General features: G+C 41.2%; 1 protein-coding gene across 2 annotated transcripts; it reads right to left on the bottom strand.

Annotated features, from left to right (window-relative positions):
• Positions 1 to 152: 152 nt before the first annotated feature.
• Positions 153 to 17,358, bottom strand: fyco1a (FYVE and coiled-coil domain autophagy adaptor 1a). Of its 2 annotated transcripts, none has more exons than XM_047342777.1 (18): positions 17,099 to 17,358; positions 15,243 to 15,357; positions 14,407 to 14,513; positions 13,967 to 14,092; positions 13,311 to 13,417; positions 11,446 to 11,589; positions 11,203 to 11,296; positions 8,580 to 11,084; positions 8,329 to 8,421; positions 7,192 to 7,310; positions 6,936 to 7,103; positions 6,019 to 6,171; positions 5,665 to 5,894; positions 5,085 to 5,232; positions 3,926 to 4,018; positions 2,887 to 3,097; positions 2,096 to 2,205; positions 153 to 1,884 (listed from the first exon to the last, which is right to left on the bottom strand). In XM_047342777.1, the coding sequence occupies exons 2-18, from the start codon at positions 15,301 to 15,303 to the stop codon at positions 1,809 to 1,811; spliced, it is 4,545 nt and encodes a 1,514-aa protein (XP_047198733.1). In that variant the 5' UTR covers positions 15,304 to 15,357; positions 17,099 to 17,358; the 3' UTR covers positions 153 to 1,808. The 2 variants fall into 2 exon arrangements, with proteins under 2 accessions (XP_047198733.1, XP_047198732.1); XM_047342776.1 differs by having other exon boundaries at positions 15,243 to 15,354.
• Positions 17,359 to 17,801: the final 443 nt, after the last annotated feature.

The raw sequence follows: 17,801 nt of genomic DNA, 5'->3' as shown, positions 1-17,801 counted from the left end.
ATGAACTGCAGGCACTCACATCACTGAAGTCAAAAGAATGTTGGGATAAGTTTGGGAATTACAGCAAGATAACTCCATAAGTTAGTCAATAATAGCAAGAGTAAAGGCATTTGTAAGACGATGATGTAATAAAAGAAAAAAAGAAACAGACATTTATCAGCAATGACCATATCACCAAACCAGCTACACCGAGTGCTCGTAGTGATAATGCAGTTTAATTCCACTAGATGTTAGAGCAAGTACAAAAATCTGTCACCGTGTGATAATGTAAACTTAACAGATTTCATATTGTTCATAACAAAGTACAAAGTAATTATCACAAATTTGCAGCACTGCAGAGAAAATATGAGACTTTGCATAGAAATTGCACCGATTTACACTCATCAAAAGTATAAAAGAGATCCGACTGTGAGACAACAACAAGATCTCTGTAAATGCAGCATCGAGCGCTTCAATAAATGTCAGGCAGTGTCCAAAAGTGATCAGGCTTATTCTTTTCAAATTGCTTCATGTTTAAAAAAAACTACACAATAAAATGCAGAAAATATGTCAACACATTTCATCACTGAGAGAAACAAGAAAAGCCAGAGGGACCGATTCCAGAGATTATAATGAAAACGCTTCAACTGAAATATATGATGTTGTGCATGTTATATTGTGATTTAAATGTCAAAAGAATTAGGTTTCTACAGAGAAATCATGTTGTGTGAGGATAAAGAGTCAAATATGTAGCTACAAACAAAAAACTACGTCCTGGTGATTAGAGTTAAAAGGCACTTTAAAAATACAGAAGCTCATTAGTGAGTAAATATATTTAAATAGTGTCATTATAATGACACACAGTCAGTCTGTCCTCAGTCAGCAGAGGCACTCTACTTCACTAGGTGAGAGAGAGCTAGTGTTCAGGTCTCCTTACACAGATATCAAAACTTCCTTAATATCTGTGACGATTTCCTTCTCTCGTCTTTTTTTTTTTGCTTTCCGAAAACATTAGATGAGGACATGCTATAAGGACAACGTTGTGTCCCCCTCCTGAGAGTTGCACAAAGTGCATAATGCTTTGTTTTCAAGCAGAAACTGTGTTTTTTTCCCAGGCCAGTTATTATCAGCCACTGCTTTGTTTCCTTCCTTCACTGGCACAGTGAAAATATGTTCAGGCAATTCAATTAGTTAAAAACCTGCGAGCAAACCAGATCTCTGCATTATTTCTTCTTCTTCTTCTTCTTCTTCTTCTTCTTAGCCATTTGATTTAAAATATTGTAAAACACTTGAAACTTGTTAAACTGGCCATGATCTTGAATATTTGCTCCTGGGTCTTATATCAGATTTCACATTGTTACGTGCAGCGATCTACCTTCCCTATTGTAACAGCATATTTTGGAAAAGAGAAGCCAAATCATTCTTAAGACAGAGAAACATTACAGAAAGATAAAACAAAAAATTACAGTTTCTCTAGATGAGCAACTTAATTTAAACTTGGCTGAACTTGAGTTTTGTATATTACTTGGTGTATATAATAAAACTTGATGATAAAACTTGCATAGACACTTGTCTTTCTGTTTCTCCCTCATGTTGTGGACTACACTTCACTTAACTTACAGTTAAAACACAATCACACCTCAATACATCAAAACCACAGAGTTAAATTAAACAGAAACATTGAAAGATGCTGACAATACTTGGGTAAAAGCAGGTTTTGGGTAAAAGTCAAATGAATGACAACATTCATTGAATCACCATCTCTTCACTGTCTCGATGCCACAGTGACATCGGAATGACCGCTCTGTGGCAGCGTGCGTCATCCAGCATCAGGGAAAGTCGCTTCCGTCGTAGATTACCGGTTTCTCCATGGTCAGATGGTAAAAGACTTTCTTGGAGATAAACCTGCAGGAAGAAAGGGTTTCTGATCAAAGGAGGGTATAGGGCAATCCCATTTACAAAGATGCTGAGGGACAAAGGTTTAAAAGGCTAAATGTGAATGTGCATGTGCATGTGTGCACCCAGGCAAACGTACACACATATAGACATATATGATGATCAAGTTTAGAGTTGAATCATTTCAGGAGGAGTGCGCTGGACATCAGGTGTTTCATACCGTGAGAAGGAGTTGTCAAAGATGAGTGAGTAGAGGCCGGGGTGTCGGACTTTCAGTTGCCCCTGAATTGTCTCCTTATGAGAATTGCAGCGAGTCAGAGAAATCAGGACCTGAGAGCGGAACAGAGAAATCAATCTGAAGTGAAAGTGAAACTCAGTGTCAGAAAAATTCTCCCTGAGGTTGTTCTGACAAATCTATGACACAATCAATAAAACACTTATCTGCTTTTTATGACATTTTTTTGAACTTACAAAACCGCTATTGGACAATAACAAATATAACATGTTTTGTTTTCGTCTGCATTGGTTTGTTTGTCAGTTCGTTAGCAGGATAATGCAAAAACTCCTTAACGGATCAGGGCCCGGATCCAGGATTTTTTTTCCTCTTTCTTTAACATTGAGAGATATACATTTCAAAGAATAATTCAGGGGTCTTGATAAAAAAAAAAATCAGGCATGTTTTGAAAGGTCACAACTTGTGACTCTGTTGGATGTGGAAGTGCTGGATGTGAACCTCTGTGTGTTTCCTCAGTACTCAGTGAGGGGGTGTGGCTGCAATTCCCAACAACTAAAAGTCTTTCCTTCAGCTTTATGATGCACTTATATTTGCAATTACATGACATGCCTTAGGTGTGCAAGGAGATAAAAAGGCATATTCCCACTGATTGGGCCTCCATACTGTATACTTCAATGGCTTCCAGTGGTTCCTGGATCTCACTGTGTTGATTTGTATGTTTATGCACATTGTTGTTTGTGCATAAACATACAAATCAACACAGTGAGCTCATCTACCTTCGACTGTTCCACCTGCATGTCAGCAGATTCCCGGTAAACCACACTGAAGGAGATGCTTTTGGGCTCCGAGGAAAACATCCAGCTGATGGTCGGTCCGCAGTCGTCTACGGCTACGGTTATCACACTGTAACAGCTGGACTTGACGAAGAGTTCCCGAGAGCCGTCACCAAACTGAGAAATAGCGTCAATGCTGAGGGGAACGGCCATGCTGAAAGAACAACACATCAATGTTAAGATGTACTGAAGTGGCATTAATTCAACCGGTATGAAATGACACATGTATGAAATGGAATATATCTGATCCTCTATTTACATCTGGCAATAAAATGCTAATTGTGAGATTAGATTGAGATCAGACGGAGCTCGACCATTTGAAAGTGAAGGTGTACGCACCAAAGACGCATTGATTGTGGATTGTTGTCCGATTGGCCAAACAACCTCTGAGGAGTAACCACATTGAACCCAATTGTAAATATATTAATGGTGCAGCTGTGGCTCAGGTGTCCCACTAGTAGTCTATTTACTATGATACAATAATAAAAACTATATTTGTATAGCACTTATCTAATACAACTACACTACTACTATGATTATGTACAACATTATCACAAGTGGCTCTTCCAAACCATCGAGGTAGCAGCTCGGCAGCTAGCAGCAATTAGCCAATAAAAACATAAAGCAGTCCTCTCCTCATTCCTCAACTGTGAATGTTATTCAAACACCTGAACACCGAGATGAAGTGAAGACAAGACCAATCAAAAAGCAAACACACACAAAAACAAGGCTTCACGGGTGGCTGCCACCTTCTATTATTCTTCCTCTATCTTTTTTATGTTGTCTGTTGATTTTGTGGACCTGCACAAATGAGAGGAAAATGCGACTTGAGCTAGAAAGAGAAATTAGATGTCAACTGCTGTCTTTGTTTGGACACTGGAGGCACATGTTAATATCAGGTGTCAAAAACATAACTAGATTCAATCTGGATGTGAGATGCATTTCAATGTTAGATGTTAATGGAGTCAAAATGAGGACCCACGTCACTTCTCCAGATCTGAGGAGGTTGATCTCTGAATCCTGAACCGTGGGGACGTGCTCTTCAGGGTCCTCAGGCGTCAAGTCTCCTGTTCCTCTGTAAAGTCCAAGACAATACACCACTTGTTTTAATGACACGTAAACAAAAATAATTGTATTCTTCTTTCAGAAATCACTGCAGGAAAGAGTGCTCTGGTTAAACAACACAGATACAGCACATCAGGTTTTGTTCCTACACTCCAGGCTCGTGACAATGCATTTATATTGGTTAATTCATTTTAATCAACACATCATTAATTTAACACACTCTACATTAGGCTTAACATACAGATGGTTATTTTGATTCTCAGCACGAGCTCATTCAGTGTTACCTCGTCTTCGTCACTGTTATTTCTTATTGAACATTCAATATCTTTGCTATATATACTATAAACCTGCTTTTTATGAATCAAGTACATGTGTACATAAACATACGCAATGAAACAAATAAATGGTTTCAAAATTCTGGCAAATCAGTGTAGTTTTAACTTGGTGAAGTCCTGGAAAATAATTGACACTATAAAATAACTCTTTAAACGCATTATTGATTGTTCAGAATTAATTCTTTGAAAACAGCGGAATGAATAGACCGATCAGCAACAACATTAAAACTGGTGACTGGTTTTAATGTTGTGGCTGTTGCAGCTTTGCAAAATCACTAGTTCAACATTACTCTGCTGTGGCGTCTTGTGTTTAACTTAACTCCCTATAGGTGAAGCCAAAGTGTCTCAATCGCCCCCTAGTGGCTGGCTTCAGTATAGGTCATGAATCTCGCCTCTATGTCAAAGTGCTATTTTTTCCAGTAAGTTTGGTTAAAAATATTTTTTGATGCGATAAATGTCATGATTGACAGCTGAGACTGACTTGCAATTGGATAAGCACATGTATCTGTGGGACCTCAATAGCACAGCTCCACACCACAATTAGTACTTCACAGACTCTGGCTCCAAATGACGTCTTCAGCGCATAACGGCAGCGTTTTCTCTGGGATTTTTGGCTTAATATCTGGAAAGAAATTTATAAACAGTCTACATGTTGTAACTATTTGACCTTTCTGGCTGAGCTTAAGCCAAGGTCTCATCTTCATCCCTCTGCTCTGCTCCCTACGTTCATGTTACACTCACATATCCAGCGATCCCGGAGGCTGCCGGTCTTGTTCTCCATCCAGTGAGCCTGCTGTGGTCTGGGAGGTGGTGTCGCTGTCGTAGACGCCATTCACTTCCTCTTCGGTGATGATGTCGAAAGCTCCATCGTTGTTGCTGGGATCAGAAACTGGGAGGAATCGATGGGTTTAACAAAATACATAACTGAAAATACGGTACAGAAAACAACCAACATCTTTTCTTATGTTACTTAATGCACATATGACATAGGACAAAATATATTTGGAAATTATTTATTAATTAGAGCCACTAATAATATAAATTTAACATTATGCAGCATTATTTCCTTTACAATAAAAACGTAAAGAAAAGTATGATAAAAGTTTGTTTTCAAAAGGGAAAGGTCACCTTCTTCCCTTTTTTTCAACCAAATCAAATTCTTTAGCCAAAGCTTCTCTTAGTTCCTGAGTATGAGGAAGTCAGATTTTCACTTCTGCTTTCCAGGGAACACAGTGTAAAAAAAAAAGTGGAACTACAGTGATAAGCTTTTGAGCTAAGTGTGCGGTTTGTAGTAGTTGTGTGTTCCCAGTGTGCATCTCACCTGTTACCCTGGGGGTGGGTTTGTACGGAGCAGGTTCAGGAGACGGTTGGGGTCCAGCTCCAGGTGGAGGAGGCTGGATCTCTGAAGGACTCAGCTCTGCCTCAGTGAACCTCTCCACCACCGCACTGTGTTGGGTGTAGCACTCCCTGCAGCAGCGCTCCTTCTTCCCGCTGTGCTTGGTCATTGCAAAGTTGTTGCTGCAGTAGTAGCAGAAGATCCGACCACAGAGCCTAGGAAAAATAATGTCCATAACAGAAATGTCATTTTATGACTAAAAACAGATTCTGTTGTCATGCATGTGCACAAGTGCTTCAGTGATGATGATCAAAAAAAAGGTAGCAACTGAGAGCCCACCTGCAGTGATGTCTGCGCAGCCACCAGGTGAACTGGCCCTTGCAACCGAGGCAGTTAGTCGCCTCTTTATCCACCAACCACCAGCGCTCCTCTGCTCGCAGTTTCTGCTCAAACTCCAGAGCGTCCGACTTCTGCCACAGAGCATCTTTGTCCCTGAGGTATTGAACAGAAAAGACAAAAGTGCAAGACAAATTTTAATTTCAACTTAATCGCTCTAAATAATCATGTTCGGTTGGATGGTAAAACATGTCATGCTCATGTTGGCAGATGAAAGCTCTATTGTAAACAAACTGGTATCTGTGGTTTGTATTGTACATTTCCCATGTTAGGAACTAGCTTCATGACCTCAAATGATACAACTGAGAAAAATAATGAAGGCACACATAATGCAAGAGTACAAAAGACTGAAACGATGTGGGAACCCCCCCATGGGATTTGACTGAATCGATGTGTTTGTGTTTCATCCCGGACAGAGTATGAAAACTTTGTGATCCACGGAGGAATCAGTGCTTGCTAAGTTTAGGGAAGAGTAATGGATAAAAAGCCCGTTCTCTACACTGGTGTCTCTGTGCCTCGCATGTTGGAACTTCATCTTTCCCGCTCTGTTCTCTGTGAAAATCTTTCCGTCAGATCTGTTCTCCATGAACTATCTCAGCATTCAAAGAAGCCCTTTCCTCCACATCCTATTCCTCAGACCTAATTTTCCCATGTTACCAAAGGTAAGTATAGCAACATCAGAGAACTGCTCTGAATGGAAGAACCAATCCGAAAAGGAACCGCTACCCGACCCCCTGATGGGATTATCAAACAGCAGGCAGAGAAAATGAACTTTGACCCCGGTCTTCATTAAGAATCCCTCCGCCTGTTGCGCCGACAGCCTCGACATGGCTGGCAGCAGTAATAGACATGGGTCATACCGGATAAGCTCGATGAGCCGCTCTTCAAGGTAAGCCTTGGTTCTGTTGAGGTCGTCAATCTCTGCAGTCATCTTCAGGTTTTGGCTCTGCTGGTCGGAGTGCGTTGCGTTGAGTTTTTCCTTCAGTTCCTCGCACATCTTCTGGACAGAAAAGTCTGAATCTTCAGCTCTGAAGAGAGTAAAAACAATTAGTCAGCATCTCTTGTTATTTTAAATTTTACGATGAAATTCGCGGGTATCGATGGTCAGGAACACACTTGCTCACTGCGTCTGTCAGTCGCTGAATCTCGCTTTCACTCTGACGAATGGTTTCTTCTGCCGTTGTGATGTGAGCATCTTTCTCACCAGTCAGCACCAGGTACTGCTCGTTCTCAGCCTTTATTCAAGTTAAGTAGGACACATAAGTAAAAATATGGGTCAGAACAAAGATTTTTACCTCCACCAAGGTCGTTAAGTTTTCACCCCTGTCCTGTGTAAGAAAGATAACAAAAAAACAACTGAACAGACTTCCACAAAGTTTGGTGGAAGGATGCAGTATGGGTCAGAGAACTACTTTTTTGTGTGGATCCGGATCAGGGGGCAGATTCAGGAATCTTTTTTTACTTTCTTTAACATTGTGAGGTCTTTTTCAAAAAAAATTGTTTTGCCAACTAAATAATTCATGGATCTTAATAACAAAAATTCGGCACATTTAGGTAACTCACATCATAGAAAGTGTGTTAAATTTGCTTGATTGAATTTAGGGGGGGTGCTGGGCCTTGGCCAAGGTATGCACTCTACTGAGGGACAATCTAGGTCACAATTAAGACAATTGCTCTCATTTGTGTATTTCTATTTTTCAACTTCAGTAAAACACAATACACTATAACAATAACAGCTTTTGGGGTAATCCTAAATCAAATCTTATGATATAGATCCATATAAAACAAACCACGGAGAAAATGTTGCATTTCAAAGCAATTTCATGTTGTTATTAATTTAAGTTTTACCAGTACGCCACAGGGATTTTGCATCTACTCAACTGTCTGCAATGTAATGCAATAGCTCAAGGTGACTCATGCAATCATCTATTGTTAATGAGTTGGTAAACAAAATATCAGCAGGTTATTGTGTGACCTGAGGTGTGTTTGTTTCCTTTATCAACCATTTTGTCAAATTAAATAATGACAAAGATACAAGTGTTTATCCCAGGTGATGTTCACAATCCCTTCTTGTTCATGTTTTTCTATAGAATTGAAAATGTAAAACAGGTTTTTTCCTGAACTCAGTTTATTTTTAAATCTTATTTCCCTGTAAAGGCAGCTACTCTCCAGAGATAGAGAACAGGTTCTACCACCACCACGTGTCTCCTCATTATGTAACCGTGAATGATGTGATGCTTGAAAGACTCTCACCTCTAACTCAGTCACTTTGGCCTGCAGGCTGCACACGTTCTTCAGCTCCTCCTGCAGCTGAGTCTTCACCTTGTCCAGCTGTTCATTCGTACTCTGAAAAGTGACAGAAACATAAGAGAATGGAAACCAAGGAAACAATAGATGTTTGTACAATACTTAATGCCAAACCATTCAGTATTTGTTCAGATATTTCAATTGTTAGCCATGGTGCTGAAAATGTAAATGCCATTGACAGGTTCTGACTGACTCACCTTCCTCTGGCTCTGATAATTCATGCTCTCTGAGCTCATCTGGAACTTTACAGCATCCGTCTCCTCTCTGCTGGAGTCCTTGACACTCTGCACTTGGTTCTTGGCCTTTTCCAGCTGCTCCTGGAGCTCAATGATAGTCCCTGGAAGCGCCTCCTTCTGCGACAGCTCCTCTCTTACTCTGTTATTCTCCAGTCGCAGTTCCGTCATGCACTCTTCTAGCAGCTCCATCTTTTTCTCCATCTCTGCAATCCTGGCAGCGTCACCTGTGCAGTGCTCTCTGGCCTCTTCTTTCTCAGCACTCAGCTTGCAGATGGTCATCCCCAGCTCGGCCATCTCCGTGTTTGCCCTGTGCAGACCCTCACGTGTCTCGCTGTTCTCTACGACCAGCTTCTCGTTTCGTGCCTTGAGGCTGGACAGTTCTTCTCGGACTGCAGCTGCAGAGATCGACAATTCGGCGCTGGCAGCTACTTCTCTATCGCGCTGTTCGATCAGTGTTTCTTCTTTCTTTTTGCACTCCATCAGCTCTGTTACATGCTTCTGGTTCAGTGCTTCTGTCTGAGCTTTAAGCTGCTCGGTCAGAGTCCTGAGTTCATCTCTTTGGGCTTCTATCACCTCCAGCTGTGCTTGGGATTTAAGCTTTTCTTCCTCAGACCTCTGTGCCTTCACCCTGAGGTCCAGGACCTCTGCCTGGAGCCTGGAAACGTCTTTCAGGCTCAGCTCCAACTGGCCCTCAAACACAGTCAGCTTGCCTGTCACCTCTTGGTTCTCCTTCACTTGAACGGCGCTCCTCTCCAGCTGAGATTTCTCCATCGTCTGCTTCTCAGACGTCACCTTCTCGATCACTTCAGTCTGTCTAGCACAAGTTGCTTCTGCGTCAGCTTTGGCCATCTCAAGCTCCTTCCCCCTGGCCTCCAGAGCCTTTAACCTGGACTGAAGCTGAATACGGTTCCTCTCTTTGCTCACTAGCAGGTCCTCTTTGGTTTGGAGTTCTTTTTGAAGACTGGCTTCATTCTTGCGTGACGCTCCTAAATTCTTCTCCAACTCTCCGATCTGCCCGTGAACACTCTTCAGGTCTGCTTGCATGCGACCAAGAGCTGCTTTCACAGTGTCCTGCTCTTCTCTCAGACTCTGGTTCTCCTGCTCAAGCTGCTTTGATGTGCTCTCTGAGAGCTTTGCGGCCATGGTGGCTCGCTGCAGACTCTCATCCAACTTGCGGTTCTCTTCACGCAGCAGCTTCTCTTTTTCATCCACTGTCATCTTGGTATCGTCCAGCTGTCCGCGAAGCTGTTTCTCAGAGGCCCTTAGAGCTGCTAACTCTGCTTCAAGCACTGCTCTGTTGTCTGCCATCTCCTTCTTCCACTCCTCATTTCTCTTCCCCCTGGTCAGCAGCTTCTCATTCAGCTCCATTAAATTGGTACACTGTGTCTTGTAATCTTCTATCTTCGTGGTCTGCTCTTTGATGCTTCCCTCGAGCTCAGCAAGGCCACATGTCAGTTTCTCCCTTTCTGTGTTCAGCTTTTGGTTCTTGGCTTCCAGCTGTTGCAGTGTCTCACAGGTTGAGGTCAGCTCTGCTTCTTTCTTTTCAACCTGCCCCTTAAGAGCAGTGACTTCTGTTTCTAGCTTTTTTTTTAAGCCACCGACATTCTTGTGCATTTCATCTTTATCTTCTTGTGCCATCCTCTTCACAACCTCCACCTCTTTCTCTCTCTCCTCTAGAGATATTTGCAGATCTTGCAGCTGCCTCTGTAGGTTGCTTGCCTCCTTCTCTCTTAATGTCAAGGCCCCCTGTAGCTTGTCATGTGCACTACACTGTTGTTCCACTTTTGCCATCAATGTGGCCTTCTCCTCAGACGCAGATGCAACTAATGCTCCAAGTTTGATCTCACCATCCTTTGCAGCTGCCTCCTTTAATCTCAGCTCTTCCTCCAGTCTTTCTGCCAGCCTCTTCTTCTCCTCTGCCTCTGCAGCAGCTTCCATCTTCCCTTTATCAGCATCTTTCAATCTGTCCAGCAACTCATGTATCTTTTGTGCTGAGTCAAAGTAGCTGGCTGCTTGCAGGCCCTTCTCATTCAGAACCCTGTCTAACTTGGCCATTAGCTCTATGTTCTTCCCTTCAGCAGTTGCCAACTTTTCAAGAAGCAGGCGTTGTTCAGCCTCTGTGGTTTTGTCCCTAGTCCTAAGTGTTTCCACCTCTCTGGACAGGGCCTCCTCTCTCCCTTGCAAAGCCGTGAGTTCTCCCTGCAAGCCCCGTTGCGCCTCTTGGGCAGAAAGCGACACATCCAGCTGCCTCTGGAGCTCCACGACTACAACCCTGAGCTCAGCTGCCTCCTCGCCCAGCAGCTGCACCTTATCGAAGAGTTCTCGCTGCTTCAGCTCTGACTGGTCCAGTTCTAGACGAAGGTCTTCAACTGTGCCGACATCTTCGGAGCACGTAGGAAGGGAATCATTAAGGTCATTTAGCAGACTCTGACCATAGTCGGGGCTGGAGGGGAACTCAGGTGCTTGCTGGATGGTTGTCAGAGAAATGGGAAGAGAAGAGAAGAGAAGAAGTGATTAACGTCCCGTAGTAATTTAAAAATGTTAACAAAATGGCCGGATGTGTTTAGAGACATGGATCAGTTACCTGGGAGTAGGTGCTGGCCAGACTGTTAATGCTGGAACTGCGACTGGGTGGTTTCCACATGTGGCCAGGTGAGTTTCCACTTCCCAGTGTCCTCCTGATCATCAGAAAAGAAACGTATTACTGTAAACACTGGAAAACAGCACACATCCTACCTTTGGTAATGCTTATTTAGTCATCTGATGGATCATTTTCATGTTTTGTATTTGCTCTAAATGTTGTTTTATTTGTTTTTTGTGTTCCTACCTTGCAAAAGTGGGCCAGGAGGCATCAAGATCATGTCCTCTGGAGGCCACGTCAAACTGGACCTCATTGAGTTCATACAGGTGATTGATGATGTCAACACTAAGATGGGGCTTCAGGAAGGGGCTTCTTGCATAGAACCAGTCACTACAGGAGGAGAGAAGAGGGAGAGGTTAAATCAATATATAGTGCAATGACTGTAACCAGTGATAGTTGCTGAAGAAGGAAATTTGTCTCAAATTTTTACCCTTATCACTAATAGAGGAAGCTGAAACCTCAACCAGGAAATTAAGTAATTCTTCAAAAACACAAATGGTCTGCTGCACCAAACAGTGCTATTCTTCCTCCTCTTCCATTCGGTACCATTCATATCTACAGCTCTACACATACACATCATTAATCGAAAAACAATTTACGTTTAATATGTCTGAATAATGAAACTAAATATTCTGCTATCACTGACCACAGTGGTGGACTGCATATCAGGAGCATCGGGACATTTCCCATTGGCCTGATTGTCTTTTTGGCCTTGAACTGATAACTTGATCAGCAATAATATAGAAAGCAGGAATAAGTGGACGGACCTTTCAAATCCACTTATCTGGCAACCGACTTAATCACGTCGGACTTGTTGTCTCTCGGCAAAGCACATAGCAGCCAAATGATATTACAGCTCCGCTATCTGAAATCATTGTATCAGCCGTGCACCCGCTTCTGATTTTTTGTTTTAGAACACGTCGCCGGTGAAATGCAAGGTCGTGGTCAGAGGAAAAAAAATGGTGGAGCAGAGAGGGAGAGAAGTAAGAAGAGATAAGCGCTTGCCTCGGATGCAGTACAGGACTGTGGTCAGGCCAGACTCTACTCTGAAACCCACGGTCAAACTAGCCTCCACTCATTTCACAGTGGGCATTGTTTCGAAAAATTAAGTTACGAGCGTGTTAGAGTGATTTAAAAATAAAAGCAACCTTCCTCCAAATGGGACGTCACACTTTTCAGTCTGTGAATGCATGAATGAATGAATGAATTAAAATACAAAAAATTGATTTAACTTAATTAAGTAATAATAAATAATGAATACAATTATTGATAAAAAATTACAACTACAATCAGAAACTATTTTTCTAAAATAAAATTGAGATAAAATGAATGTCTCATTAGCACTGTGTGAATAATTAGTCAAACTTTAAAAATAAAAACAACACACGGAAAAACAGACGTTATAACCTAAAGGCAGATTTCTTTCTCGGAGTGAAAAGCAGAACGAGGTTCATCATAAACAAATTTCTCCTCTGTGGCGTTTCCCGTTTTTCTTCACGCAACAAAATAAGGTTTCCACAAACTAATTTCACTTCACAATGACAGTTCACCACCTCAGATTGACACCCAGACAATATCAGGACAATCTGATGAAGAATTTCAAAGTAAAAGCCATGGAAATATAATATATACTCTGTTTTGGTTGTGGCAACGGAGAAGGAGATTCTTATGGCACTTGACAAAGATGAAGTCATTGAAAAGAAGGCAGAGGGTGGTGAATTGTTTACTAGTCTGGTTACCGTTTATCAACAAATGGCGTTTGCCTACAAAAATAGAGGTCTGGTGCTTTGTGTGAAAAGTGTGGCCTAGAAAGGAGTCAAATTCCCCTCGCGAATTACTCGCCCCTGACTGACACTACATCCTCTAAAGCAGCAGGCCCATGTCCCAGAGAGGGGAAATTTAATGTTTCATAGCCTCTATCCAATTTTTTTACAAACCTTGTAATTCATAAAGCAATTGTCTGTACAATGATATGTATCTTAATTAAATGATATGTATCTTAATTAAAAATCATATAGCCAGGGGACTTCATTAATAACTGTCTGTTTTACCTGGTGACTCTCTGGTTCATCAGGCACTGCTGCAGCGTGTCAGCCAGTCGCTGATGTACGAGGGAGTAGCGAATAAATGCTCGCCCCTTCCCCAGAGATGTCTTCAGCTGTCGAAGCAGAAAAGATATATATTTTACACAGTGATTTTAAACAGTGTTTACCTTATACTCAAACTTGAGGAATCTTTCACTCTTCAAAATCTACTTGGTATTCAACATTTAGTTTTTTTTTATTATTTACTGCTCAAAAGTGTTATCTTAACTACAATGTAACTGTTTATAAAGTGATGATACACATATTCAACTGAAGCCCATTATAATACAAATTAGTAAAATGGAAGAATGAAAACAATTACAGCACGCTGCTTTTATATCTCAATTACAAGGAGGCAACACATCAGTGCCAAGATTTAAATTGTTTTCTTGACTGTATTTTGGCTCTAAAATATTGAACTGAACTGTAGGCAGCAACATTATTAAATAAAAGTATTTTTGTGTATTTTGTGTCAATAATAAGAAATGAGACAGAAAACACTTTTTGTTATTTCAAAGAATTACTTTCTAATTTTGAGGGTTAATCTGATAAAATAATGAACAGTTTATAATCAGGGCAAAATTAGTGAGGATGCCATGAAACAACAACTAAAATGTTCATACTTCAGTGATGGATCTGACAAAGCGGATCCCATCATTGGCCCCTTTGATTTTTGCCAGACAGTCGCTGAAATAGTCCCAATAGTCCTTCTTTGTACCAAGAAACGTGCTCTTCTCCTTCTGGTCAAACTGAAAGAAACATACAGGTAAAATAAACTGTTATGTGGATTATTTTCTCTCAGGTATGTCTTATTTTTCAGGAAAGAAAATGTGAAGAAAAAGAAGCACATTCTCCAAACAACTATCCATTTTGAAACTGTTAATCTGAATTGTTAACTCAATAAAGCATCTTGCATTTACAGCATGTCAAAAAGACAGATACAAAACTCATCATGTGAGGTTCTGTGTTTTGTGAGCATGTATGTGTTTTATATGTCTAACTAGTGGTATCATATTTGAAATGTAATTACCTTATCTTCACAGTGAATAATTGGGATTCATACCTGTAGCAGGTACTCCAGCTTATAAGAGAATTTGTGCAGGTTGGTACTGTCATCTGTGATTGGCTCCCCACTTTCCCTGTACTCCTTTGCAAGCTCTGCAACAGCATCTGAAATTCACAATCACACACACATATTCAAGGATTAATAAATGTTTCTCAAATAAAACCAACATTAACTCGGTTATATTTGTCTTATAGACAAAAATATAAACAATATTAACAGCCTCATACTGACACTAGTGCTGTTATCAGGAACAGAATGAGCAGGAAGGAAAAAGCAATAAAAAACAGGAAAGATTATATTTCTTTAAAATGTCTTCCAGCAACAGAACTGAGAGTAAAATCAAAACTGTTTAACTCTATTTTATTGGGGCCTTTCCAGCTACAGCATTCAGGCCCCTCCTGGCGTCAAACTCTTCAACACTTTTTCAAACTTTTCCAGCATCACCGTTATCAAGTGTACATTAAAAACTTGCCTCGTATCCATCGTAAAAACTGGAAGGACACCCGTGATGGGTGCACCCTACGCACGCACTCTCTCTCTTGCTGCATGCTGACAAAGGCTTCCACCACACCCTTACTACACAAACATGTGGTCGGATGTATGTTTTCCCCAATAATCTGGTGACCAGCAGAGGTAAGGTAGTTCCAGGCATAAAAATAAAACTTAGACTTGACACCGAGACTGAGGTCATGACATCACAGCAAACCTCTCTCACTCTTCTTTCTTCTTTTCAGTCACATCGTGTCAGCCAGCGACTGCCTGCTGCTGCTGCCAATCTATTCACACACACACACACACACACGGACAGGCATACACACATAATGCTGGCCTACCGTGCAGATCTCTGATAATCCTCTGGAGTTGGCTCTCCCCAGCGGTAGCCCCTGTGGCCATGGCCACGCTGATTTCTCCCTGGCAACCAGGGGTCACAAGGTCACATCCAGTCTGCTGAATCAGAGAATCAGAATCAGTCAGGAACAAAAGACTGACATGAATAGTCCAGGCATGAGCAAACTTGTACGTACAATTCTGGATTAATCAGAGTTTTCCTTCAGCACGTTGTCCAGTTCAGAGAAAAAGTCTAATGGTCTGTCACATATGCAATTTGATCTTTATAACCTGTAAATATAATAATGTTACTCAATATAAAAATAATACTAGTTCAACTTCTGATCTTGTGACTAACAACTACTTTTCAACTGCAATCTTTTATTCCCATCTGTCAATCACTGTATATTTGTTTTTATAATAGTCAATGACTGTTCTGATGAGTATTTATCCACAGGTTGAGACACTTTGATCAACGAAGAGTCAAAACTCAAAACATCCTGCTTCTTGAATTTTGGATCGGGAAAAGTCAAACATCCTGCTTCTTGAACTTTGGATCGGGATGATGCGCCTGATTGATTCATAAAGTTTGCAGGTTGGTAAACACATAAGTACGTAAGCAAGTACATATCCCATAATGAGAGCAAACATCCACAGTGTAATGGAGAAATATACAATTGAAATAATCCCTGGAAAGTTGGCAGGGCCAAGGAGGATCCCATGAAGATACAATATATCTTCTGCAAGTACAAGAATTTGCAAACACAAGCAGAAAAAAACAATACTGAGACACAGCAATCAGGCTAAAACACAGAACAGAGACAGAAACATATGTAAATCAGTGGCAAAAATGAACTCAGGAAAATAAAAAGCACATGTTAAAAGTAAAAAAATAACGGATTTGTAAAGATGTTAAACATGCAACGAGAGGACCAACGTTCTAAGTTTAAACTGTCTTGCAGCTTACTCCAAACATGTGGTGTATTAAAGCAAAAGGCAGATTTACCAGCTCTGTTTGGGTAGTCGAGACATCCATGGAGTATAAGTGTTGTGGTAACTTGCCCAGTTAAGCTTTTGCAACAAAAATTAGGATACAAGTTTCCTTATAGACACAGTGATGTCCTTCAAACCATCAAATAAAATTTCATATAATCTATAGTGATGCACGGGTGGCTGTGCCAGTTACAATGGCTACAGGCTAGTCCAAGACTTTCATATGTGATCCATTACAATATGCTTAAATATTGCGATTTAAGCAGCTGTGGTTGAGGAGGTAAAGCGGGTCATCCACTAACCACAAGGTCGGTGGTTCGATCCTCAGCTCAGTGTGACTTATAGTGGAAAGCTCAGGCACATTTAAGGGGCTGACATGTACACATTTGGCGCGTGTTGATCAGATTCAAGGAGACTGGCGGAGGTTCTAGTCAAAGTAGGTTTTCGGAGAGTGGAGAGAGATGCTGCTTTAACCACGATGATACAAAGACCCTTATATCAGACATCACTGAACAGTGTGCAGCTGTTATTGTTTCACCCCTTCCACCTCCTGTTATGCGGAAGTAAACAGAGCATTTCATTTCTATAGAGGGCATTTAAATGTAACTTTATTGAAGCGGTTACACTGTGACAATGGAACAGCTGCCCCCCCCCCTCCCGACACTTTAATACACAGAAAGTTAACAACGTAGTTCAACCTGATTTAGTGGATTGTTTGATGTTACATTAGTTAAGCTAACGGCTAAACATAACTGGTTTACTGTGACTTGTGAAAACAACAATAACAGTTGTAGAACGTTAACTCGCAGCTCCTCCAGTGCTTGTATCACTTTTAATACAAACATGAACACTGAACAGAAAAACCTACCTGTTAGTTTGATCTTTTACAGACGGCCTTCGTGTATTTTTAGTTGTCTCTGTAATGTTCAGCATACCACAGATTCCTTGGCAGACATTTTGAGAACAACCGTGACGCCAGCGGGTGGCGTTAGCTGAGCTTTATGTCATATGTGCCTGCGCCTCGGGTGGAGACAAAGAAAAGAAAAAGAATAATAACTTTACTTTACTTGATGGGACCACAAACACCCAAGTCGTTCTTGTGAGTAAACAAACTTGCTACGAGTTAGATGATTGACAAGTGTGTTATCCAATGACAGAGTCACAAATCGTCCTTGAGCCAATGGCTTTGGGGCAGGTGGGCGGGACCATGAAGCGGGATAGTGTGGTTGCAGGAGCAGAGTAAACAGAGGTGTCATGTGACCAATGACAGCTCTTAATACGTGACCCACTTTACTTCTTTGTTTTAGTGACAGTTGATCATTATCATTTCAATGGAACTGTACGTTTCTCCCTGTTGAGATTATAACTGCAGCCACATAGAGAGCTAGCACTGGCCTGTGAAGCCTCTGGGTTAAATAGTGAGACACACATAATGTCCGACATGAGCAGGACAGATGTTAAAGTATGTGAGTGCTCAGCCTCTGGAAACAGCTGTATGTTTCTGTTGATCTAACTTTGTCAAGTCTGAGAAAACACCTCAAATATAGACTCTTTAAAAAGCCAGTGTTATA

Source organism: Hippoglossus stenolepis, chromosome 14 (genome assembly GCF_022539355.2).
Source record: "Hippoglossus stenolepis isolate QCI-W04-F060 chromosome 14, HSTE1.2, whole genome shotgun sequence".
In the NCBI taxonomy this organism is placed as follows: Eukaryota; Metazoa; Chordata; class Actinopteri; order Pleuronectiformes; family Pleuronectidae; genus Hippoglossus; species Hippoglossus stenolepis.
This window is presented reverse-complemented; position numbering and strand designations above follow the sequence as displayed.